At 36.5% G+C, this 19672-nt stretch overlaps 1 protein-coding gene across 1 annotated transcript in view; it reads left to right on the top strand.

The window, feature by feature from the left end:
• TRIM33 (tripartite motif containing 33) overlaps positions 1-17914 on the top strand; it is a 37392-nt gene extending 19478 nt beyond the window's left edge. The window contains exons 6-20 of the mRNA XM_040535704.1: positions 1542-1656; positions 2865-3011; positions 3507-3624; positions 5690-5934; positions 6174-6338; positions 7186-7386; positions 9239-9371; positions 10420-10483; positions 10772-10931; positions 11995-12341; positions 12851-12974; positions 13937-14011; positions 14611-14763; positions 16409-16459; positions 16542-17914. Of these exons, the coding sequence (XP_040391638.1) occupies positions 1542-1656; positions 2865-3011; positions 3507-3624; positions 5690-5934; positions 6174-6338; positions 7186-7386; positions 9239-9371; positions 10420-10483; positions 10772-10931; positions 11995-12341; positions 12851-12974; positions 13937-14011; positions 14611-14763; positions 16409-16459; positions 16542-16754 (2311 nt within the window). The 3' untranslated portion in view covers positions 16755-17914. The remainder of the gene's footprint in view (positions 1-1541; positions 1657-2864; positions 3012-3506; positions 3625-5689; positions 5935-6173; positions 6339-7185; positions 7387-9238; positions 9372-10419; positions 10484-10771; positions 10932-11994; positions 12342-12850; positions 12975-13936; positions 14012-14610; positions 14764-16408; positions 16460-16541) is intronic.
• The last annotated feature ends 1758 nt before the right edge of the window (positions 17915-19672 follow it).

Here is a 19672-nt window from a genome sequence, read left to right on the forward strand (position 1 = left end):
CACAAGAATCGTGAAGAGTTCTGTGATAAGAATTCAAGGCTAATAACAGGTGGTGCTTGAGAATAATACGTTGTAATGTTTTCTGCCTATGGCGAAGATTTTCTGGCTTCACTGAGAATTCAGTGAATTTCTGCAGAATGTGATTGGATTCTGTAAAGGTTATGATTATCTGCTGAGCCAAGTGGGTAGTGCAGGCAAGATGCTAGTTTTCTTTGAAATGTTGTCCGGTTACATTGTTGAAGTGTGGGGCACAATCCATCATCTTAAAAACACTGGGGAATGAAAAAAAAAAAAAGTGTATTACAATAATGTTGGCAGTCTTAGCAGATGGCATGAAATTGCCACTGTATGTGATCTAGAAATGTAAAACGGTGTTGAAGGAATAGCCTGCCTACTGGAATAATTGTTAGCAAGGATGGAAAACTGCTGACTGAATGTAGGGTTGGTGCAATGTTTTTTGTAATAGGAAACTAAATTGTGCTGTCACAAAAAAGCACATTTGTCCAAAGTGTTTAAAAGGGTATTTGACACCAACAACGAAGGTCATTGTGGGAGAAAAAAGCATTGGTTTTGTGGTCATATCAGGATGAATGGAATCACAATTTCAGGTGTTTTATGTAGTAGCAAAGAAGCCCCTTCAAAAAAGACAATTGAAATCTTTAAAATCACACTGGCCTCTGACTCCTACAAAGTAAAGAATCCTGGTGCAACACTATGTTGTTGTTAGATTAAGGCAGTGTAGGATTAAATCCCAAGATTGTGGTGGGGTTTAAGAAATTTCAAATTCTGTGGACAGAAGAGCTCAAGATGATTTGTTTGAATTTGGAGAATTTGTGAATAGTGAAGACACTAATACTGAGGAAGAAGTACACTGATGGAAATGATGAAGAGGTGTGAGGTGTAAAAACTGAAAGGCAATAGTAGAAAAGCAGAAGAGAAGAATGTAGACCGACTTCAGGCAAATCATTAGTGAAAAGTTTATATCCTTATTGTGTATTGATCACAAGTATGTAATAACATTTTTGTTTATAAGCTTTCTTGGGGGGAGGTTGAGGGGTCCTTCTTAAATTCGGGGTTGTCTTCCTTTCTGGTGAATGAAAAGTAGCGTAACACTTTAAGACACCATACATACATTCTTCATAGTGAGACCCATACAGTATGGAGATAAATATATATTTGTAGGCACGCACATGATCTTAGTGTATATCCATGTGTGTATAAATATAAATAAAGTATATAAACTGAAACAATGAAACAGTCCTTACAAGTAGAATGCAAGTTGGTAATTGAGATACCATATTTGTCACACTGTTGAATTTTTTTCACCAAAACTGACATTTTAAATGTCTTCTGAAACAGTTGATAAAGAAGTATTTCTATGATGGAAATGAGGCTGTTGATTTTGTACTTATTAGAACTTTTTCCATATTGAAATTGCTCCTTTATGCTTCAAGGGTGGGAAGATGCCTGTGGTGGTTAGTAGTAGGAGGCATAGTATAAGGTGCCTGACGATGCCTGACAATGCATTTCTCCTTTTTTAGGATAAAAGAAGTAAATGAAACTAACAAACGAGTAGAACAGGAAATCAAAGTGGCCATATTCACGCTCATCAATGAAATCAATAAAAAGGGAAAATCTCTCTTACAGCACCTTGAGGTACAGTTAATAATAAAAGTAATAGTGTTGATTCATTGTTTCCAATCCCCTGTTGAGAACTCTCATTCCATATTTGAAAACTGTTTGGTGTGACTGCAGGTTTTACAATACTAATACTGCTTGTGAATGGTGTGTTTTTGGAAGTGAATGGAAGTTGAATCGAAGTGAAATTCCCGGCTAGCGTATTTCGAATAAATAATGCTATTATCTGACTTATATTCAAATCTATGAAAATTTAACTTTATGATTACATTTCTTTGAATTTTGAAGAGAGGATGTACATCATCAGTATTTAGTTTATAGCATAATGCTTGTCTGCCACGATGTGACTGAAAAAATCTAAGATCAAATTAATGAGAATAGATTTATTTTGGTTAAGGAACTGTTATTTGGCAATGAAATTGAGTTTTCCTGGAATAAAAGAGTATTTGATCAGGAGTGAAGTAAATAATATAAAGTTATACAAGTAATTATGTGAGAATTTTGGCTTTTCTTGATTTCCTAATATTTGTTACAGCCTAGAAAAATCCCTTTGGGAACTTTCTTTTTTTTTTTTGTGAGGTTGTAATAGCTGCTTGATCATGTACTGTTAAATCTGAAGATTTGGTACTGCCACCCAGACTTTTTCCATGAGAGTTTCAGCTGGCAGATTATCAAAGGTTGAGTACTTCTCAGAATTGAGGCTGCTGAGTTTATCTGCTGTGTTGAGGAGGTATTAAATGGCGTTTTTCTGGTTGGGATAGGGGGCTGGTGTTCAGAGTGCCTGGCCACCTCTGTTGCTGTCTCTTTCTGCAGCTCTTGTGGTGGCAATTGCAGGAATGCCAGGGCACCACCCAGTACTGAGCTGGCACTTTTGCTGGGTCCTAGTCTGGATCACTCCCCAATTCTCTGTCATGCTGCTATGACCCTGGCAATATGAGAAAGAGGGAAACGATCTCATTTTATTAGTTGAAACTTTCTTGGGATAAAGCAGAGGTTCTTATTTGAGCCCACTCTTTTCCCCGCACTTTGATACCTATAGGAAGAATGATAGATTGGAATAATAGAGAATTATTACCTGATGGTTTTAGCCGCTCTGAATATAGGCTTTAGTATAAGCTTATTTGCTTGTGACATTTTTCTGTTATGCTGGGAGAACTGTGATAGTGGTTTATATTTTCCTTTTAGTCTGGAGTCTTCATTGTAATAAAGTTTTTATTTCTTCATAGAATGTAACAAAGGAGAGACAGATGAAGTTAATACAACAACAGAATGACATCACCGGCCTTTCACGACAAGTGAAGCATGTGATGAACTTTACTAATTGGGCTATTGCAAGTGGCAGCAGTACTGCTTTACTGTACAGTAAACGACTGGTAAGGAAACATCCTTTAACTTGTACAGTACAGAGAATGTTTACTCAAAAGAAGTATCATGTAGCTTCACTAGATTATATCCAAGGAAGAGAAAATGACTTGTTTGAACATCATTTAAAAAACAAGAAGAACACTTCCATAACAATGGAATATATTTCCCAACTTGTACATCCTTCATTTGTAAATTAAGGACATAACAGTTTTATTGTAGGAATGAGGTAAAGCTCTGTAAAGGCACCTCAGTGTTTCACTTGAGTCATTGCAGAAACTATATAAAAGTACTTTCATAATCCTTTGGATTCAGTAAAAAAAATTAGTTGTACGGTTTATGGTTTTCCTGGTGAACTGAGTGTGTTTTCTAGGCTACTAACAAAACACACGACTGATGGTCCTTGCTGGTGACTGAGAAGTCTTAAACTTGCTGGGCAAGTGCACACTAACATTCTCATTCTTTATTTCGTTGTCATCAACAGTCTTGTTTTTGCTTTCCATTAGATAACATTCCAGTTACGTCATATTTTAAAGGCACGTTGCGATCCTGTCCCAGCTGCCAATGGAGCAATACGGTTCCATTGTGACCCTACATTCTGGGCAAAGAATGTCGTCAATTTAGGTGAGAAATGAATGTTTGTTTACTCTCCGTTACTTGAAAAACTAGATTGAGTTAGAGGTGCTCATCAAATATGAGTGAGTTGGAGTGCAGTGCATCTCTTAATGCAGAAGAGCAAAACTCTCTTGACGTTATCCGTATAGTTATCCATATAGTCCTGATTACCCTCCTTGTCTTGCTCTCTCTTATTACCAAAGCTTTTTCTACAGCATTTTTGGTTCCCAATAGGAATGGTTCTAGAAACGGCCCTTTTCCATCCTCTTTTAAGGTTGTTCTAATGGTTACAGTGTAATATGCTTGTGCTAAATGAGTGCTTCAGTTTATGGAAGGAGCTTTTTTAGCAAGTAAATAGAATCAGTTTTGCCAATGTGAGCTTCATATTTATCTGCATGTGGGATGTGTCCAAATGTGTTGGAAGTTGTGTGAACAAACATAATTAGAAGAACAGTTGATAGGGTCTTGAGTACCAAGCCAGTCCATGTTATTGCTGGAAAGGTAAGCGAATTCAGAAGCAATGTTTAATTAGTTTTGTGTTCTAAGATGTCTGACACAATTACAAAGGTAAAGAAAAAAAGAAAGCTTTAAAATGAGAAATGGCTTCTGTTCCTGTGTGCGCGCAGTGCTGTTTCTTGCAGTTCCCACAGCATTAAGTTACAGCACCATAGCTATAACTTTTTGTATATTTGGTAGTTTTTCTCAGTATACCTGTTTATTCCTCCTTTTCCCTAAAGCATTAACTGCCTTGGGAATGTGTAATATTTTGGATGAGAGGTAGGAGCTTGGAGGGGTTGTTCTGCACGAGTGCTTAGTGACAGCTGGGATCACTGGACATGCAGTTATGATTACTGCACATAGCTGACTGTTGTTAGATGCAGTAATAGATGTGCTCTTGTGACAATGTAAGGTACTTAATATGTTAGCCTCTTTATTATCCACCTAGCTTGCAGCAATTTAATATCACAGTTTTTTTTTCATATGAATCCCACTATTATTTATACTTTTCAGAGAACAAGTTTTGAATGAAAGAAGAGGTGAACTAGAGTGGGGAGAGTACAGTGAGACAGAAGTATTTCTTAGCATCTGTTTTCTGTTCCTGAAAATTCTAGTAGAAAATTTGATTAAAATATCAGCTTTTTGATGCTTTCCTGATACTTTTGTGTATATTCACTTCTTGCTCGAAGTCCACTAGCCAGATTTGCTGTTTCTGTCTTTAGTCGAGGAGGTTTATGTTCACAATAAACAAACTTTTCATCATGTTCATTTCAATAATGTTTTAAAATTGATGCTATTCCTTTGTGGCCAGTTCCTCAAGCAATTTTTGAGTGTTGTTAGTCTTGGAGATTAATCAAGAAGGAAAAAGCAGCGCTTTCAAGAACAGAGCATCAAATGTTTGGCTAGAAACCAGGCAGAAAAAAAGCTATGTAGGAAGTAATATAGAAACTACCTACCTTGTTAAAAAGCTACATGCAGATTCCAATGAATATATGTTCGAAGTGAAAAATCATAATTTCGCCCTTGCCTTTTAAAAATGGGACTGGAGATATGTAGAGGCAATACGGTCCATCCAATTGTATCAAGGCAGTACCCGGTTTTAGCAGTATTTTGTGTTATGCTGGTAGTATATCCTGTTCTTAGAGTCATGCAGTGATGGGACACTCTCTTCTCCCTTGATATCTTTTCCCAGTCTTTGCTTCCATACTTATAGAAACTTTATGCTCAATGTGTTGGGTTTTTTGTTTTGTTTTAAGATTATGTCTCTTGTCTTGTGTGATTGTGGTGAACATGAAGAACAGTCATGTCTGTTTATGAAGCTTTGCAGTTACAGTTCTTTCAGTCTTTCCTCACACATCATATTTTTAGTTCTGTAACTTGTTCTCTGGGTTTTCTTTTTGCTTCTCTCTCATGTATGGTTATGGAGACTTAATAAGAAAATTTCAAACTTAAACTGCCTTGTTACTGCACCTGTTGAAAAATCATTTAGAAACGTCTGAATATTCTGCATTTATTGACCTTTGGATGATAATGGAGATTGAACTGTTCACTAGTTCTTTTTTGTTTTATTCCTTAGGTAACCTTGTTATTGAAAATAAACCAACTCCTAGTTACACTCCCAATGTAGTGGTTGGACAAGCTCCTCCAGGAACAAACCACGTCAGCAAAACTCCAGGACAAATCAATCTAGCACAGCTTCGACTTCAACATATGCAGCAACAGGTGTATGCACAAAAACATCAGCAACTGCAGCAGATGAGGATGGGACAGCCATCTGGGTCAGTTCCCAGACAGACAGGTCCTCAAATCTTACAGCAGCAGGCAAGTTTCTTGTATGCTGTTATTTCACATTAGACCATAATACCAAGACTTAAAATTGCCCTTTCGAAACAAATCAGTTTATAAACTTGAAAATCTTTTGAAATTTGACATGCTTTAAATATGAGAGCTATTGGCTTTTCTTGGTGTTATGTAACTAGTAAACCTACTTCTGTGGAAAGAGATTGGCTTCTTTTTTCCATGTTAAAAGCAAAAATTTTAAAAAACAAAAACCCTTGCAGCCTCCCAGGTTGATCAGCATGCAGACCATGCAGAGGGGTAACATGAACTGTGGGGCTTTCCAAGCACATCAGATGAGAATGGCTCAGAATGCTGCTCGTATACCAGGAATACCACGCCACAATGGACCACAATACTCCATGATGCAACCTCACCTTCAAAGACAAGTATATCCTGTGTACACGCTTCATTTGTGCCATTGTGCCAAACTTTCATTACAATAGATGATACCTCCAGCTTTAAATGTGTTTATCTGTAACACAACTCACAGCTACACACATTTATATGCTTTGTCATGTTGCATACTGTACTGTGACATTTTTGCTGCTGAATGTAAAAAAACTTAAACGTGAAAAATTAAATGAATTTTCTTTCTGTTACTAAAATGTATTGCATTTTAGTTCTGGGAAACAAAACATTTCCATTTTTCACTTTTCAGTGGCATTCAGTTTTTGGGTTTCTTAAAGAATAGTCAGCAATAGTGAAATTGAATGTGATGTAACGTACAGTTTTTTAATGAAACCAAAATCTAAAGTGTTTTTAAATTCAAACCTGAAGCACGATGCCAAGCTTTGCATATCATTAAAAACAAAAATTATTGCCAATGTTAACATGACTGGAAAACCAAAATGACTTTTTAATACTTGGAGCATATACTATTTTGTACATAGACATATGGACTCTAAAGTTGTCTTTGGATGAAGTCATTGCTTTAAGAAAATATAACTGTACATGAAAATAATTTGATATAAGATCAGGAAAAATCTGTAATGTGTATTTAAATATCTAGCCATATAAAGTTTTGTTTTGTTTTTATTTCCAAGTAAATATATACAGCAGTTGCTTTGCATTCAGTGCTTTCGGGTTATGTTGATAGAATGTGAATTTATATGCCACCCCTACCCCCCATTTTTGTTGAGGACTATCGTATAATGTACATGTTGCAATTTTACTTGCAGAATGGCTATACAATTTGTCTCTAATGCAGTGGTGGTCTCTTCTCTTTTCCTACAGCATTCTAACCCGGGACATGCGGGGCCTTTTCCAGTTGTTTCTGTGCACAACAACACTATTAATCCAACTAGTCCCACTACTGCAACAATGGCAAGTGCAAACCGTGGTCCAACAAGTCCATCTGTTACAGCAATTGAACTCATTCCTTCTGTAACAAATCCGGAGAATTTACCTTCCCTGCCAGATATCCCACCCATCCAGGTCAGTGGAGAAGACCAGGCAATTAGGCTGTGGGTGAAGCAATGACCTGCCTTACTTTCTGTATCTTTTTTTATTTGGTTATCAGTATTTGTGGAATTGTTTAGTTATTTATCATTTAGAGTAGAAGAAGAATTAAAATCTCCAGCCCTGGCCATGGGCATGCAGCTATCTTAATTATGTAGGGCTGACCTGCTTGGCCTGTGATGGGTAGTATTTAATGGCTGTTTTACAGTAAAATTGTTACTTAGATTAGTCAATTCCAAGTACTGTGTTCACTTCCTTTCTTCCACAGGTCTGTCATATGGGAAGATACCACTAGGATAGTTGAATAGTTATGTATGTTGAATGCCCTGAATGGTGATTTACGTAGTATTAAAGTTGCCTGTCGCTGCTTTGTGATGTGGAGAGTTCCTAAATATTACAATCAAATGCAGGAAGTACCGCAAATAGGTGTCCTACTCCTCTGCGTTCTCTTCACGTTTCCCCTGTACCCCAGTAGGGTGGCTGTAATTATTTCCTTGTATTTTTAAGAGGCCAACATTGGCATTGACTTTGTATCCTAGAAGATGCTGTGGAACACTTAGACTGGCCTCAGTGATTGATCTTGAACTGTGGTTGTAGTGTTTGCCTGGAAATTCAGTGTGTGACAGCTGCTGCCTCTGTAGTTTACACTTTATCTGCACAGTAGATTGGTACTCACTGACTTGGAAGTGCAGTGTGCTTCATGCTCTTTTCACAGAGAGATACTGGGTAGTACTGCACACAAGGTGAGGTAGATGTTGATTAAGTCAAGTTAATTCAGAGAGGTCAGAAGCATAATGTAATGTACAGGTGGAGTCGTAGAAAGTAAAAGTAGTAAGTTTTCTGCAGGAGTGTTTTGTAGGCCAGGTGAGAGGAAGATGGCTTAATTTTGAGAATGTGATGTTTATATTGAAATTCCAAGTTCCAACACTGTCGTGCCCACATAAAACACAGGATGCTTGATCACGTTACGGGACACAATCATCTTAGAAACAAAACTAAAATTTTGTCAAAGCAGCTGGTCTTCTGTAATACCAATAACAGCTTTGTAACTCTTAATCTAAAAGAGTTGTGTTCAAGGGTTATTCTTTTTTGATGAAGCTGCAGGTAATTTGCTAACGTAAGAAGAGCAAACAGAAAGGATCACATCTCTGAATGTGATTGATCTGTAGTGCTGAAGCTCTCTTTAGTCATTAGAACAAAACACAACTATAACTGGTTATGGTTATAACACACCTGGTTATGACCGATTCATATGAAGACATTGTTCAGAATTATGCTGTCATCTAGCTGGTGTTTTTACGTAGTCAAAGTAACAGGGTACCTGTTTCCTTGTTTCCAGTAGATACTAAAATCGATGTAAAAAGTGAATGGTGGGGAGAGATTTCACATTATTCTAAGGAAGAAAGACAAGTTCATGGTTTCCCTTAATATCTTAATTATGGAATAACTCTTGCAAAATTAGTAATCTGTTAGTTTGTGTGACTAATATTATTTGTACGACTAATGCACTGAACATCCGGGAACCAAACAAGTCTGGAATGGCCCAAAGTAAGTGCAGCCTATGACCATACTGGAATAATTCAGATAATCAGGAGCTTTTCAAAATCTTACATTAAGCTTCTGACTAGGGGTTTCTATTTTTTGAAAGATTGATCTCTGTATGGAACTGATTAAAAAAAAAAAAAAAAAAAAGTCTGTTGATGCCCTGAGTCCTTGAGGAGATATTGAATAATTCTGTGGAAGATAATGATCACAGTGTAAAGATGTGAAACTATTAACAAACTTTAATTATGCTTCTCTGATTCAGACTCTTGTTTTTGTTTTCTAGCTTGAAGATGCTGGTTCAAGTAGTTTGGATAACCTTTTAAGTAGATATATCACAGGCAGCCACCTACCCCCGCAACCTACAAGTACAATGAATCCCTCCCCAGGGCCTTCAGCTCTGTCTCCAGGGTCATCAGGTAAATGTGGCAGGTATTTCTAGTGATTCTAGAAAGCGGTGGATATTTCCAGAATTTAAGAAAATAAATATGAAAATAACCTACTACTTCATGCCACAAAGAAAGTGATATTTTGTTAGTTTAAAAATTATTTTACTCAGAAATAAGTCCTGGAAACTTAAATTTTATGCTCCTTCAGAAATATCTTTATAGTAACAAACTGCCAGCATATGAAGGCAGTATTCCAGGTATGTGTACAGACTGATCCATCTGTGCTATATTTTTTGTCTTACATTACGGCAATCCATTTTTTGTGCATGTAGTTCAGTTATGGATAATTACGGATGTAGTTCAGTTATTGCCCCCAAGTGATGACTGTTCAGACCATTTAAATAAGTTTGCTGAATATCAGCAAATAGCTTTATTAGTCACAGAAGTACCTATACTCAACAGTCATCTAAACAAGGTCATTCTAAGTACAGCTCAATTGAGAATAGAGCTCTTGTTATGCACATGAACAAATTAAGTCACCTATGTGCTCATAATAATCATAATCGTCATAATAATAATCATCATAATGCTGAGTTATAGAAACATTGCAAATGTCTGTTCCCATGAGTTAAGAGGCTGTTTTCAGTCATTTGATAGGCATGTTTCCCTTAATCTTCCCTCTTCAAGATTATTGGAAGATTTTATGAACGATTGGTCGCAGCAGTGGAACTTGTATTTCTCAACACCTGCATGCAAAACAGAGAGAGTCTGCATTTCTTGATTTTATTGGTGGGTGTCAATGGATAAAATTTGAGAACTTAATGATCTGTGGCCTATAGCACTGCTTGGAATAGGTGAAATAATTAGGGGAACATTAACAACGTGTTGTCTATGTTTATATTTAATGCAGTGTGCTAGACCTTTGTTTTGATCAAATGACTGAGAAGGCAGATGACTTGTGTGAGTTATTAGGATATTCCAGCAGCACTTCTGGCATTAATGAATACCAGTTATTTTTTTTTTTTTATCGCAGAATGTAAGTTTGTACCAAGTCAACTTCTAAGTTTTTTCTTTTCAGGCTTATCCAACTCCCACACTCCTGTGAGGCCACCTAGTACCTCCAGCACAGGTAGCAGAGGAAGGTGAGTATGTAATGTAAGTGCTGTGAGGCTGAAAAATCAGACATGAAGAATTAAAAAAAATGAATCGGCAAGAAGTCAAATAGGGATTTGTGATCCAGTAATTGAAGAATGCTTACAGGAAGGAGTGTTGTTATTTTTTTTCCTTTAATACAATTCTCTGCTGTCTCATAACAAGCTTTTACTCTTGTAAAAAGTTGTGACATGCTTTGCCTTTGAAATCTTTTAAGAAACGTTAACTTTAAATGTCTTTGTTATAATGAATTTTCCTCTTATTTATGTGCTTTCTAGCTGTGGCTCCTCGGGCAGAACAGCTGAGAAAACTAGTGTTAACTTCAAGTCTGACCAAGTGAAAGTCAAGCAAGAACCAGGGACAGAGGAAGAGATATGCAGTTTCTCAGGCACAGTAAAACAGGAGAAAACCGAGGATGGCAGAAGGAGTGCTTGCATGGTAAAGTTAATTTTTGAAATGGTATTTTATGGTATTCCTACCAAACATGTAGAATTCTGGAATCATAAAGCAATTTTACTCTTAAGCATCATATTCTGTTAACAGCCCAGAAGACTGAGAGGTATTTTGCTCTCTGGCCGTATGCCTGAACTTTAAGTGTGGGCCAGCTCAAGTGGTGAGCTGGTTTTGTAGCACTGCTAGGGCTCTTTATTAGGGGTTTTTGACATAAGTACCAATAAGCTGGCATCAGGACTTGCATAATTGCTTGCTGGCTTATGTTGAACAGATAAACATTAAATAATGGCAGATGATTTGGACAGGACTGGACCTAGTGATGTGGATGCAAAAGAACCAGTCCTTCCAAGTTTTATGTAGTTTTCATTGAAAGTACTTCAGTAGAAAAGTTAGGACTTAATAGGTTTGGCGTTTGTTTATGAGTTTATTTTATCCACTGATACCATGCACTGCCAGACACGGGATAGAGTGCCACGTAAGATTTATCTTTAGCTATTGAAATGAAATACCCCCAGCAAGTGTGTAGGGTGTTTTCTGCTTTTAATCTTTAACAAAATCAGCAAGTAACCCATTGTTAGTAGGAGTTCCTGGGCATTCATATGTATGTAATTATATTGAGATGTCTTCCAATCAAGTCAAGAGTTCTTATGTAAAAATAAATAAAACATTTACGCAAATGAGTATTTCAATGTTTCCCAGCTACACTTCCTTTTAATAGGATAGTGTAGTGGCAGCAGGGTGATGGATTTGAGGATTTTTCCTAATGAAAGTGGAGATATATATTTTTAACAATTTGTTGGTATGTTAGGATTGAAAATTTATTATGCCATATTTTAGTAGGAATGAGTCTTGTCCTTGAAAGGATAGACTTACGAAAAATTAGTTTTCAATACTGTATGCAACTATGCTCTTCAGAATGATTTGCCACTTATTTTGGGAAATGCATATAGTACTTTTAAATGGTGAATTATGTTTAGCTTGCAATATAAGAAGAAAGATTCCCTTGTTAAACTGACTCTTAGATTTTCATGTGCTACTTTCATTTCAGCTTAGCAGTCCTGAGAGCAGCTTGACACCACCACTATCCACTAACTTGCATCTGGAGAGTGAGTTGGAAGCATTAGGAAGTCTCGAAAACCATGTAAAAACCGAGCCAGGAGATTTAAGTGAAAGTTGCAAGCAGTCTGGACATAGCCTTCTAAATGGAAAATCCCCAATGCGGAGTCTAATGCATCGATCAGCTAGAATTGGAGGAGAAGGCAATAATAAAGATGATGATCCAAATGAAGACTGGTGTGCAGTATGCCAAAATGGAGGGGATCTGTTATGTTGTGAAAAGTGCCCCAAAGTGTTTCATCTAACTTGTCATGTACCAACACTCCTCAGCTTTCCAAGGTACCAGAAACAGTGTAATGGTTCCTGAGAACAGCTCTGTGGTCTCATTCAAACGGTAGATTTCAACACAGTACCAAAACTGATGTTTTGTTACTGATGTTCTGGTACTCTTCAAGATCTAATTCTGCAAGACTTTTTGTCAGTAAAAAATCTTGCATTTTAAAGATATGCCCGGATTGTTTTGCATGTGACTGATTAATGTTTGTTTGATAAACATATAGTCTCTCAAAGTGTTCTGTTATGTAAAGTTGATTTTAAAGTTATGGTGAGGAAGGTATTGTGAAGTATCTGAGCATATTTGGGAGAGGAATACGTGGGCAGGAAAAATGGCCTTGACTGTTAGATTTACCTTGAGCGCTATGGGTTAACCCTTATCTTTATATATATCCAAGTCTTTGGTATTGTACAATGTGAATTTGTAAGAGCTAATGAAAAAGTCTTTGTAGTTGGTGCTGATGAGACCTTGTCCCTGGATGCCTAGAGTAATACTGTGTTTTTTTTCTGTTTAGTGGAGAGTGGATATGTACATTCTGCAGAGATCTAAGCAAACCAGAAGTAGAATATGATTGTGACAATTCGCAACACAGCAAGAAAGGGAAAACAGCACAAGGCCTGAGTCCTGTGGACCAAAGGGTATGTAAGTGCATTCTGACACTAGCAGTCCCCCACTGTTTCTTGAAGATGTTTTTTGCTTTGGCTGCAGCAAATTAATTAGAGCTGTGGGTTTAAGGAAAAAAAAAAAAAAAGGGGGTAATGAGTGTCTTGCTGTGGCCACATGTTTAGGCCTTGGTGACTGTGTGGAAGTGCTCCATTACATTGGAACTGCTAAAACTTAAATGTAAACATACATTCTGTATTTAAATGCATCCTTTAACGTGCGTTAATCTCTCTGATGTTCTTAAGTAGACTTTGTATGGAGGCTGTATCAATGTTAAATGCAAATAGCTATGTAAGTTTGATATGTTAAATTTATACTGTGAGAGGTACATTCTTCTGGAAGGTATAATGACCTTGACAGAATTATTTTTAGATTTATCAATCAGCCTGTGCATAAAGTGTTAAGAGTATTATCAAATCAAATCCCTCCAAAGGAATTATTAGCAACGGAAAGAAAAACATTTGAACAGGGAATTCATAGGAACACTGTAGTTGGTTTCAAATTATTAAATTTTATCTTGTGGAGAAAATAGTAAGTCTGCAACTTAGTCCCTTCCTGTAACTTGCAGTTACGCTTGGACAAATGCAATTGTGGGTTGTTCTTTTTTAAAAATAAAATAAAATAAAATAAAATTGACTGTTTATTAGTGTGCCTCCACATGGTTTTTTTAGCCCTAGACTTTTGTTTGTCTGTCTGGAAGAAGAAAGCAAAAAGGGAATATATTTCTGCTATGTGAACAGTAAGGTGTTGTTCCACTCCTTTGTGCCCCACCCCTCAATGCCCTCCTAAGGACTTTCACATATTTATAAATAAACTTGTGAAGACTATTGAAATTTTCTAGTACAAAGTACAAAAGCATTTATAATATGGAAATATAGACCTATGGGCTAAAGATAAATTAAGGATGTTAACATGAAGCTGTTTATTTCTTTGTAAGAAATGTGAACGTCTCCTGCTTTACCTGTATTGTCATGAACTGAGCATTGAATTTCAAGAGCCAGTCCCAGCCTCGGTGAGTCCGCTGAAAAATAGTTTGTGATTTCTTTTTTGTATAACATCTCTATAAAGGCTAGAATTGAGTTTGGGAAGGAACTGGCTGCTTTTACTTGAAGCAGGTCCCCTTGATCAGTCTAAAAGTCCTGACAGTCACTCAGAATTTCACGATGCTGAAATATACAGAAGCTGATCATGCAGAGGTTCTAGTCTCAGTCTTAAGCCTATATACTGAAAACTACTTTCAATTAGCAGTTATTGAATTGAAAGAGGATGAGTCAGGATACCAATGAAATTTAAAATGTCACAAGAGGCTTTAGGAGAACTTTTTTTTTTTTTTTTACAGTCTTTTAAATGAAAGGATGAAAGAAACTTTAGGCTCTTCTGTTTTCAGCTGTACGAGAAATAAGTATACTGAAAAGCATTGTTATGCTATGACAGTGAAATTTGGGAGGAAGTTCTTAAAAAGTATGAGGAAAGGAAATTGTTCCCACTTACTGAATGTGCATACTGTGCATGAAAATACTAGCTGGTTGATATTTTGAGAAGTAAAGAAATTAACTGCTTCTCTGAACTGTGTAGTCATTTTAGTGACAAATCATTGTTTGTTTTTTACAGATACCAAACTACTATAAAATTATAAAGAAACCCATGGATTTATCTACAGTTAAAAAGAAACTGCAAAAGAAGCATTCCCAACATTACCAGACTCCTGAGGATTTTGTGGCAGATGTCCGGTTGATCTTCAAGAACTGTGAAAGGTTTAATGAAGTACGTTAACTTCCAATCTGTATACGTTTTTTTCTTTAGATTAAGATTTATTTCAGCGCAGTTCTGCAGCTTCTCCAAGTAGAAGCTGTACTTCCAGTTGAAAATTTCTGCTTATGGAGCAGATGCTGAATCAGACACTTAAAAAATATAATACAGTGTAGTTACAGAACTAGCTCTCCTTTTCAGCTAGATGGGGAGATTGAATCCTTAAAACTGTCTCATATGATACAGATTATTGTTCTTAAACTCATGAATTACAGTAGATCTTATTTATTAAGGAAACTTCCCTTACTGAGGAAAACTAACTTTTTTGACAATTATTATACTGGTTCTAATGCCTCATGTAGGCTGAATCCAGAAAAGCATTTTTTCATTATTCCTAGTTATTCATTATTCCTAAAGCTTAGCGCTTTAGCTCATGGGTAGTTGGGCTCTCATAAAAATTAGTTTTCAGTAGATAACTTCTGTATGGAGTCATATTTCTGATGAATGTGAAAAGTTGACTTATTTTGCAATGAATCCATCTGATACAGAAATATTTGGACCTTATATGTGGAATGTGAATTGCAGAGGTGCACTATGTAGGTGTTATTAATAGGTGGAGCAAAGGAAAAATATTCTGAATATCAAAAACATTTATGGTGTTGTGCTAAAACAGAGTAGTCACTGAGGTAAGATAGGCATTTCTGAGATGCCTTAAAGTAAGACCACAAAAAGCCCTGCAGAGAAGACATTTTAAGGAATGGCATGGCCAGTATTTTTCTGTAAAATGTTATCTGAGTTTTGCAATGTTTGGGCTATGTTTCTGGCTCTGTGAAGAGGTAAATTGAGGTACGCATGTATACATTTAAAATCTCGACTGCTTCATGAGTACACTAGTAAAGATCGAGGTTAAATACTTCTTAGAACTGTGATGCTGTACACTGTAATTGCTCACAAGTGTTTGGGACTTTGACACCCCAACTCCCTTATGTCTCTGTATTAGGTGGAGGTTATTGAGCACTGTGGAAGAAGTTGCAATTATGTGAACTTCTCAATCAAGGGAATTAATGAAGCATCTACTGTAGAGGAAAACATGCTGCAGCTCTTAGGGACAAGAGTAAAACAAGGGAGCAAGGACTGATGGATGTGTTTAAAAAAGGTGTTTCAGACTTGTCTTGCTGTTTGAAATGCTGGCTAATGGCAAAAGATGAGTCACCTTGACCTCTCATAACAATATTGGGTCTAGTGCCTCTAAGCCATATTCACTTAAAAAATAGAAATCAAAGTGGGGTATGTTGCCCAGGAAGGTAGTCTCGTGGAACACTTAAACGTTAAAATTGAAGTGAGGCTTTTCCACAATAATGTATGGGCAACTTAACTTTGTAATGAAGAAAACAGTCATGAGTAGAGTGCAATTTTTAAAATGACTGGGAGCCACTTATTTGTACAGAGGTTGTGTGTTTTGTCAAAGGTTTATTTACCTCATGTCGCCCTCTTAAGACTGTTTTAAACCTGCTTCAACTAAGTTTGAGAACTAAAGAGGTGTAGTCCATAACAGACTGTTTTCTTGTTATGGCTGACTTTAGTCATCCAAGCCTATGCAATCTCATAACTTTAGAAAGGATTATAATTTCATTTTTTTTGACTCTGGTATCCTTTTTAGATGATGAAAGTTGTTCAAGTTTATGCAGAAACACAAGAGATTAATTTGAAGGTAAGCGTTTCAGACCATGCACACTTGGTGAAGGGATGTGCATTTCCAACAGGTGAATATTCCTGTCTTCTTTTATTTACAGGCTGATTCAGAAGTAGCACAGGCAGGGAAGGCAGTTGCATTATACTTTGAAGATAAACTTACAGAGATCTACCCAGACAGGACCTTCCAGCCTTTGCCTGAATTTGAGCAGGAAGAGGATGATGGTGAAATAACTGAGGACTCCGATGAAGATTTTATACAACCACGTAGAAAACGCCTAAAATCAGATGAGAGACCAGTGCATATAAAGTAATCTAATTATATGGACCTTAAATTTATTGTAAAAACTGTTACTTAAGTGTTTCTGGAATATTACCATGCCTACAGTGGCCATCTTGAAGAAGCTGGTAGCTTTTTAAACAGTATTAGACTACAAAAAAAAAATAAACCACACTTGTACAGAAAGGCATCAAAAGGGGAAAAACTGTATCGTGAATTTTTGGTGTTTTTTTTTTCCTTGATTATTTTGTTTCCTTTTTTTTTTCCTGATGGAGGGGACATGCTCATCCTGGTCTCAGATAGAGGTGAATGAATGTTGAAGAGAAGCAGATTTGATAAAGAGATTTTCCATGTACAGATGAGACTGCTTAGTAAAATGTTCTGCAGGACTGGACCAATACAGTTACTGTATCTTATTTTCATGCTGAACTACAGTGTAAACTGTAAGCAACGTTCCTGAAATCCCCTTTGTGTGAACCTAAGTGTGTGTTGGGTCATTGCTTTTATCATCTCATTTAAGTGGTATTGTGAATAACTGATCTTCTGTGTTGATCCAGTTACCTAAATTTGACTTTCTTTACTACATTTTATGTATAGCAAAAGAAAAAAAATCATTAAACTGTTCTGAATTGGCAAGCGCAGGAGTGTGAGTTCTTGACAGGTGCAAGACTAAACTGGCTGTTGCAACAATTGCTTTTTAGTAAGCCTAGGTGTATTTATTACAAATCCTGTACACAGAACGTTTTAATAGCATTCGTGGCACAAGTCCTCATGTTATATCATCTGTCCCTGATCTCCCTAATGAGGCAGAATGTTATTATCTTCAGTATTTGTTACAAATTTTCTGTACTTGAAGAGGTAATAAATAACTGGTTGGGGTGTTTTTCCAGTCTTCCTAAATATCAGTTTCTAATAGACCACTTGGCAAACAATAACCTAGTAACTACCAAATGTGTAAAATTTCCTGTATTCACTTTGTCTTATTTGTAAATAGTGAACTGAGATTTCTTGCAGGTCAGCAACATTTGCTGAACTGTTTTTAAGCTAATATGTATTCTTATTAATTGTTCCTATCAAGAAAAGATTTGTAATATATGCTATTTCTAACATTGCATTAATTTTGAGGTTCTATCTTACTTTTTATTAGAGTACTACTCAGAACTTTCTTCAGAAACAACTTGTGAGCAAAATGTCTAGAAAGATTGGAATGAACCTGTTCAGATTGGGTAACTTGTCCTTCTGTGGAACAAAGCACTTGCACAGGCCAGGATTTGGCGTTGAGTGGTTTCTGGTCAAATACTGAAAACAGGTCAATTTCCCTATTCCTCTAAACCCTGCGGCAGGCATCTCTGCTGTGCCTTCCCATTGCACACTGTTCATTCTAGCATTTCTGCTTGGAAATGAGGTCATCACAAAGTATTTACACTTTCAACAGTTATTTCCTTCTTTACTGACAGAAATCAATACTAGAACTAAAATGTAATTTCTGGCCTTCATATAGATCTTGTTAAAAGTAAACAAACAAACAAAAAAAAAAAAAACAAAATCGTGTAATCAAATGAGGTCAAGCTGGCAGACTATAAATTTGCCATTAAGATTTTGTATGAAGCATGGGCAATTCCTGTGACTGTTCATTGTCTGTACTTTACTATAATAATGGTAAAGATCAGTGTTTTTAGCACAATGTGTCAAATTGAGATATGCTCTCAGCAATGTTTATGCAAACCACTTGAGATTGATTTCTTTTTATAGTAACAAAGTAGATGTACATTGTGACTATACCTCTCTTACAATAAATAAGGGGACAGAAGGTATTTGAAACTTCAATCTCACTTTAAATAATACAAACAATACAGTTGAGACAAACTTTTTTTTTTCATTTCTAAGACATTAATATAGTGTCAGCTTAAGTTTAATTTTTACCAGTTGGATGCAAAAGGAAGTTATCCTACTTAAATATGTATTATATTAACATATAGCCCATAGAAAAGGATGTGTGAATAGGACACTAATCGTAACAAGGGATCATTTAATGGCTCTGTGTATTGCCTACTTATGCATTTCTAGTTTCTCATTTTCATTTTGGAAAAGAATATTATTAAAATTAAAATGAAAATAAGATACTTGTGAATTTTCTTCAATTGGGGTTACTATTTTTATGGTGCTTATGCACTCCAGGTTCTGTACCTTCAGGCCTCAACTTCTTAACTGTTCACTTTGTGAGGCACCAGTCACCGACTGCAGATACCTACTGCCTGAACTGAAGCATAGGACAAGCATGGTGGTATCCTAGACTCGGTCACAGAGTGGGAGAAGGACCACAGCACAAAACTGTTGTTCAGGGGAAGCGTGTGCACCCTGGCTGCTGCAAGGATGGTAGCATACCTTTTTTTCCCAAGTACCAGACCCCAGACCAGTTGTTTAAATGTTTTTAAGATAGCCTCTCCAGTAATTCTTCTGCCTTCTCATTGAGGGTGAAACAAACTTTGTAATCTTGCGAAAGTCCTGCAAAACCACATGTGATGCTAAGCTTCGGCCTTGATGAGAGTTGATGCTATACTCTTGCACACAACCCAGTGAACTTCCAGAACTGGTCCTTCCATTCGGCTCATTAGTCTTCAGTAGTATGCTATTGTGGAATTTTGACCTGTGTGCAAGAAACTTTAAGCATTTCTTTTATATGAAGGAACAGAACAACATTCTGAACCCCAAACACAGTAATTCAAGGTTGTTTTGAAATTAGCTATGTTCCATTCATAAATACTCAATAGTATAGATAAGCTCTGCTAGTACATTTCCTGATCCTATGGTCTATAAATGGTCATCACATAACTGATCAGGGTTTGCTCAGTCAAAGCAATGTTTTGGTGCCACATTGCGTGTAACTTGTTCAAGAGCAAATTAGTGAGTTTTGTATTAACAGGCCACTGTGTTACTCTGAGCATCTTTTTT

This window comes from Cygnus olor, chromosome 24 (assembly GCF_009769625.2).
Source record: "Cygnus olor isolate bCygOlo1 chromosome 24, bCygOlo1.pri.v2, whole genome shotgun sequence".
Taxonomy (NCBI): domain Eukaryota; kingdom Metazoa; phylum Chordata; class Aves; order Anseriformes; family Anatidae; genus Cygnus; species Cygnus olor.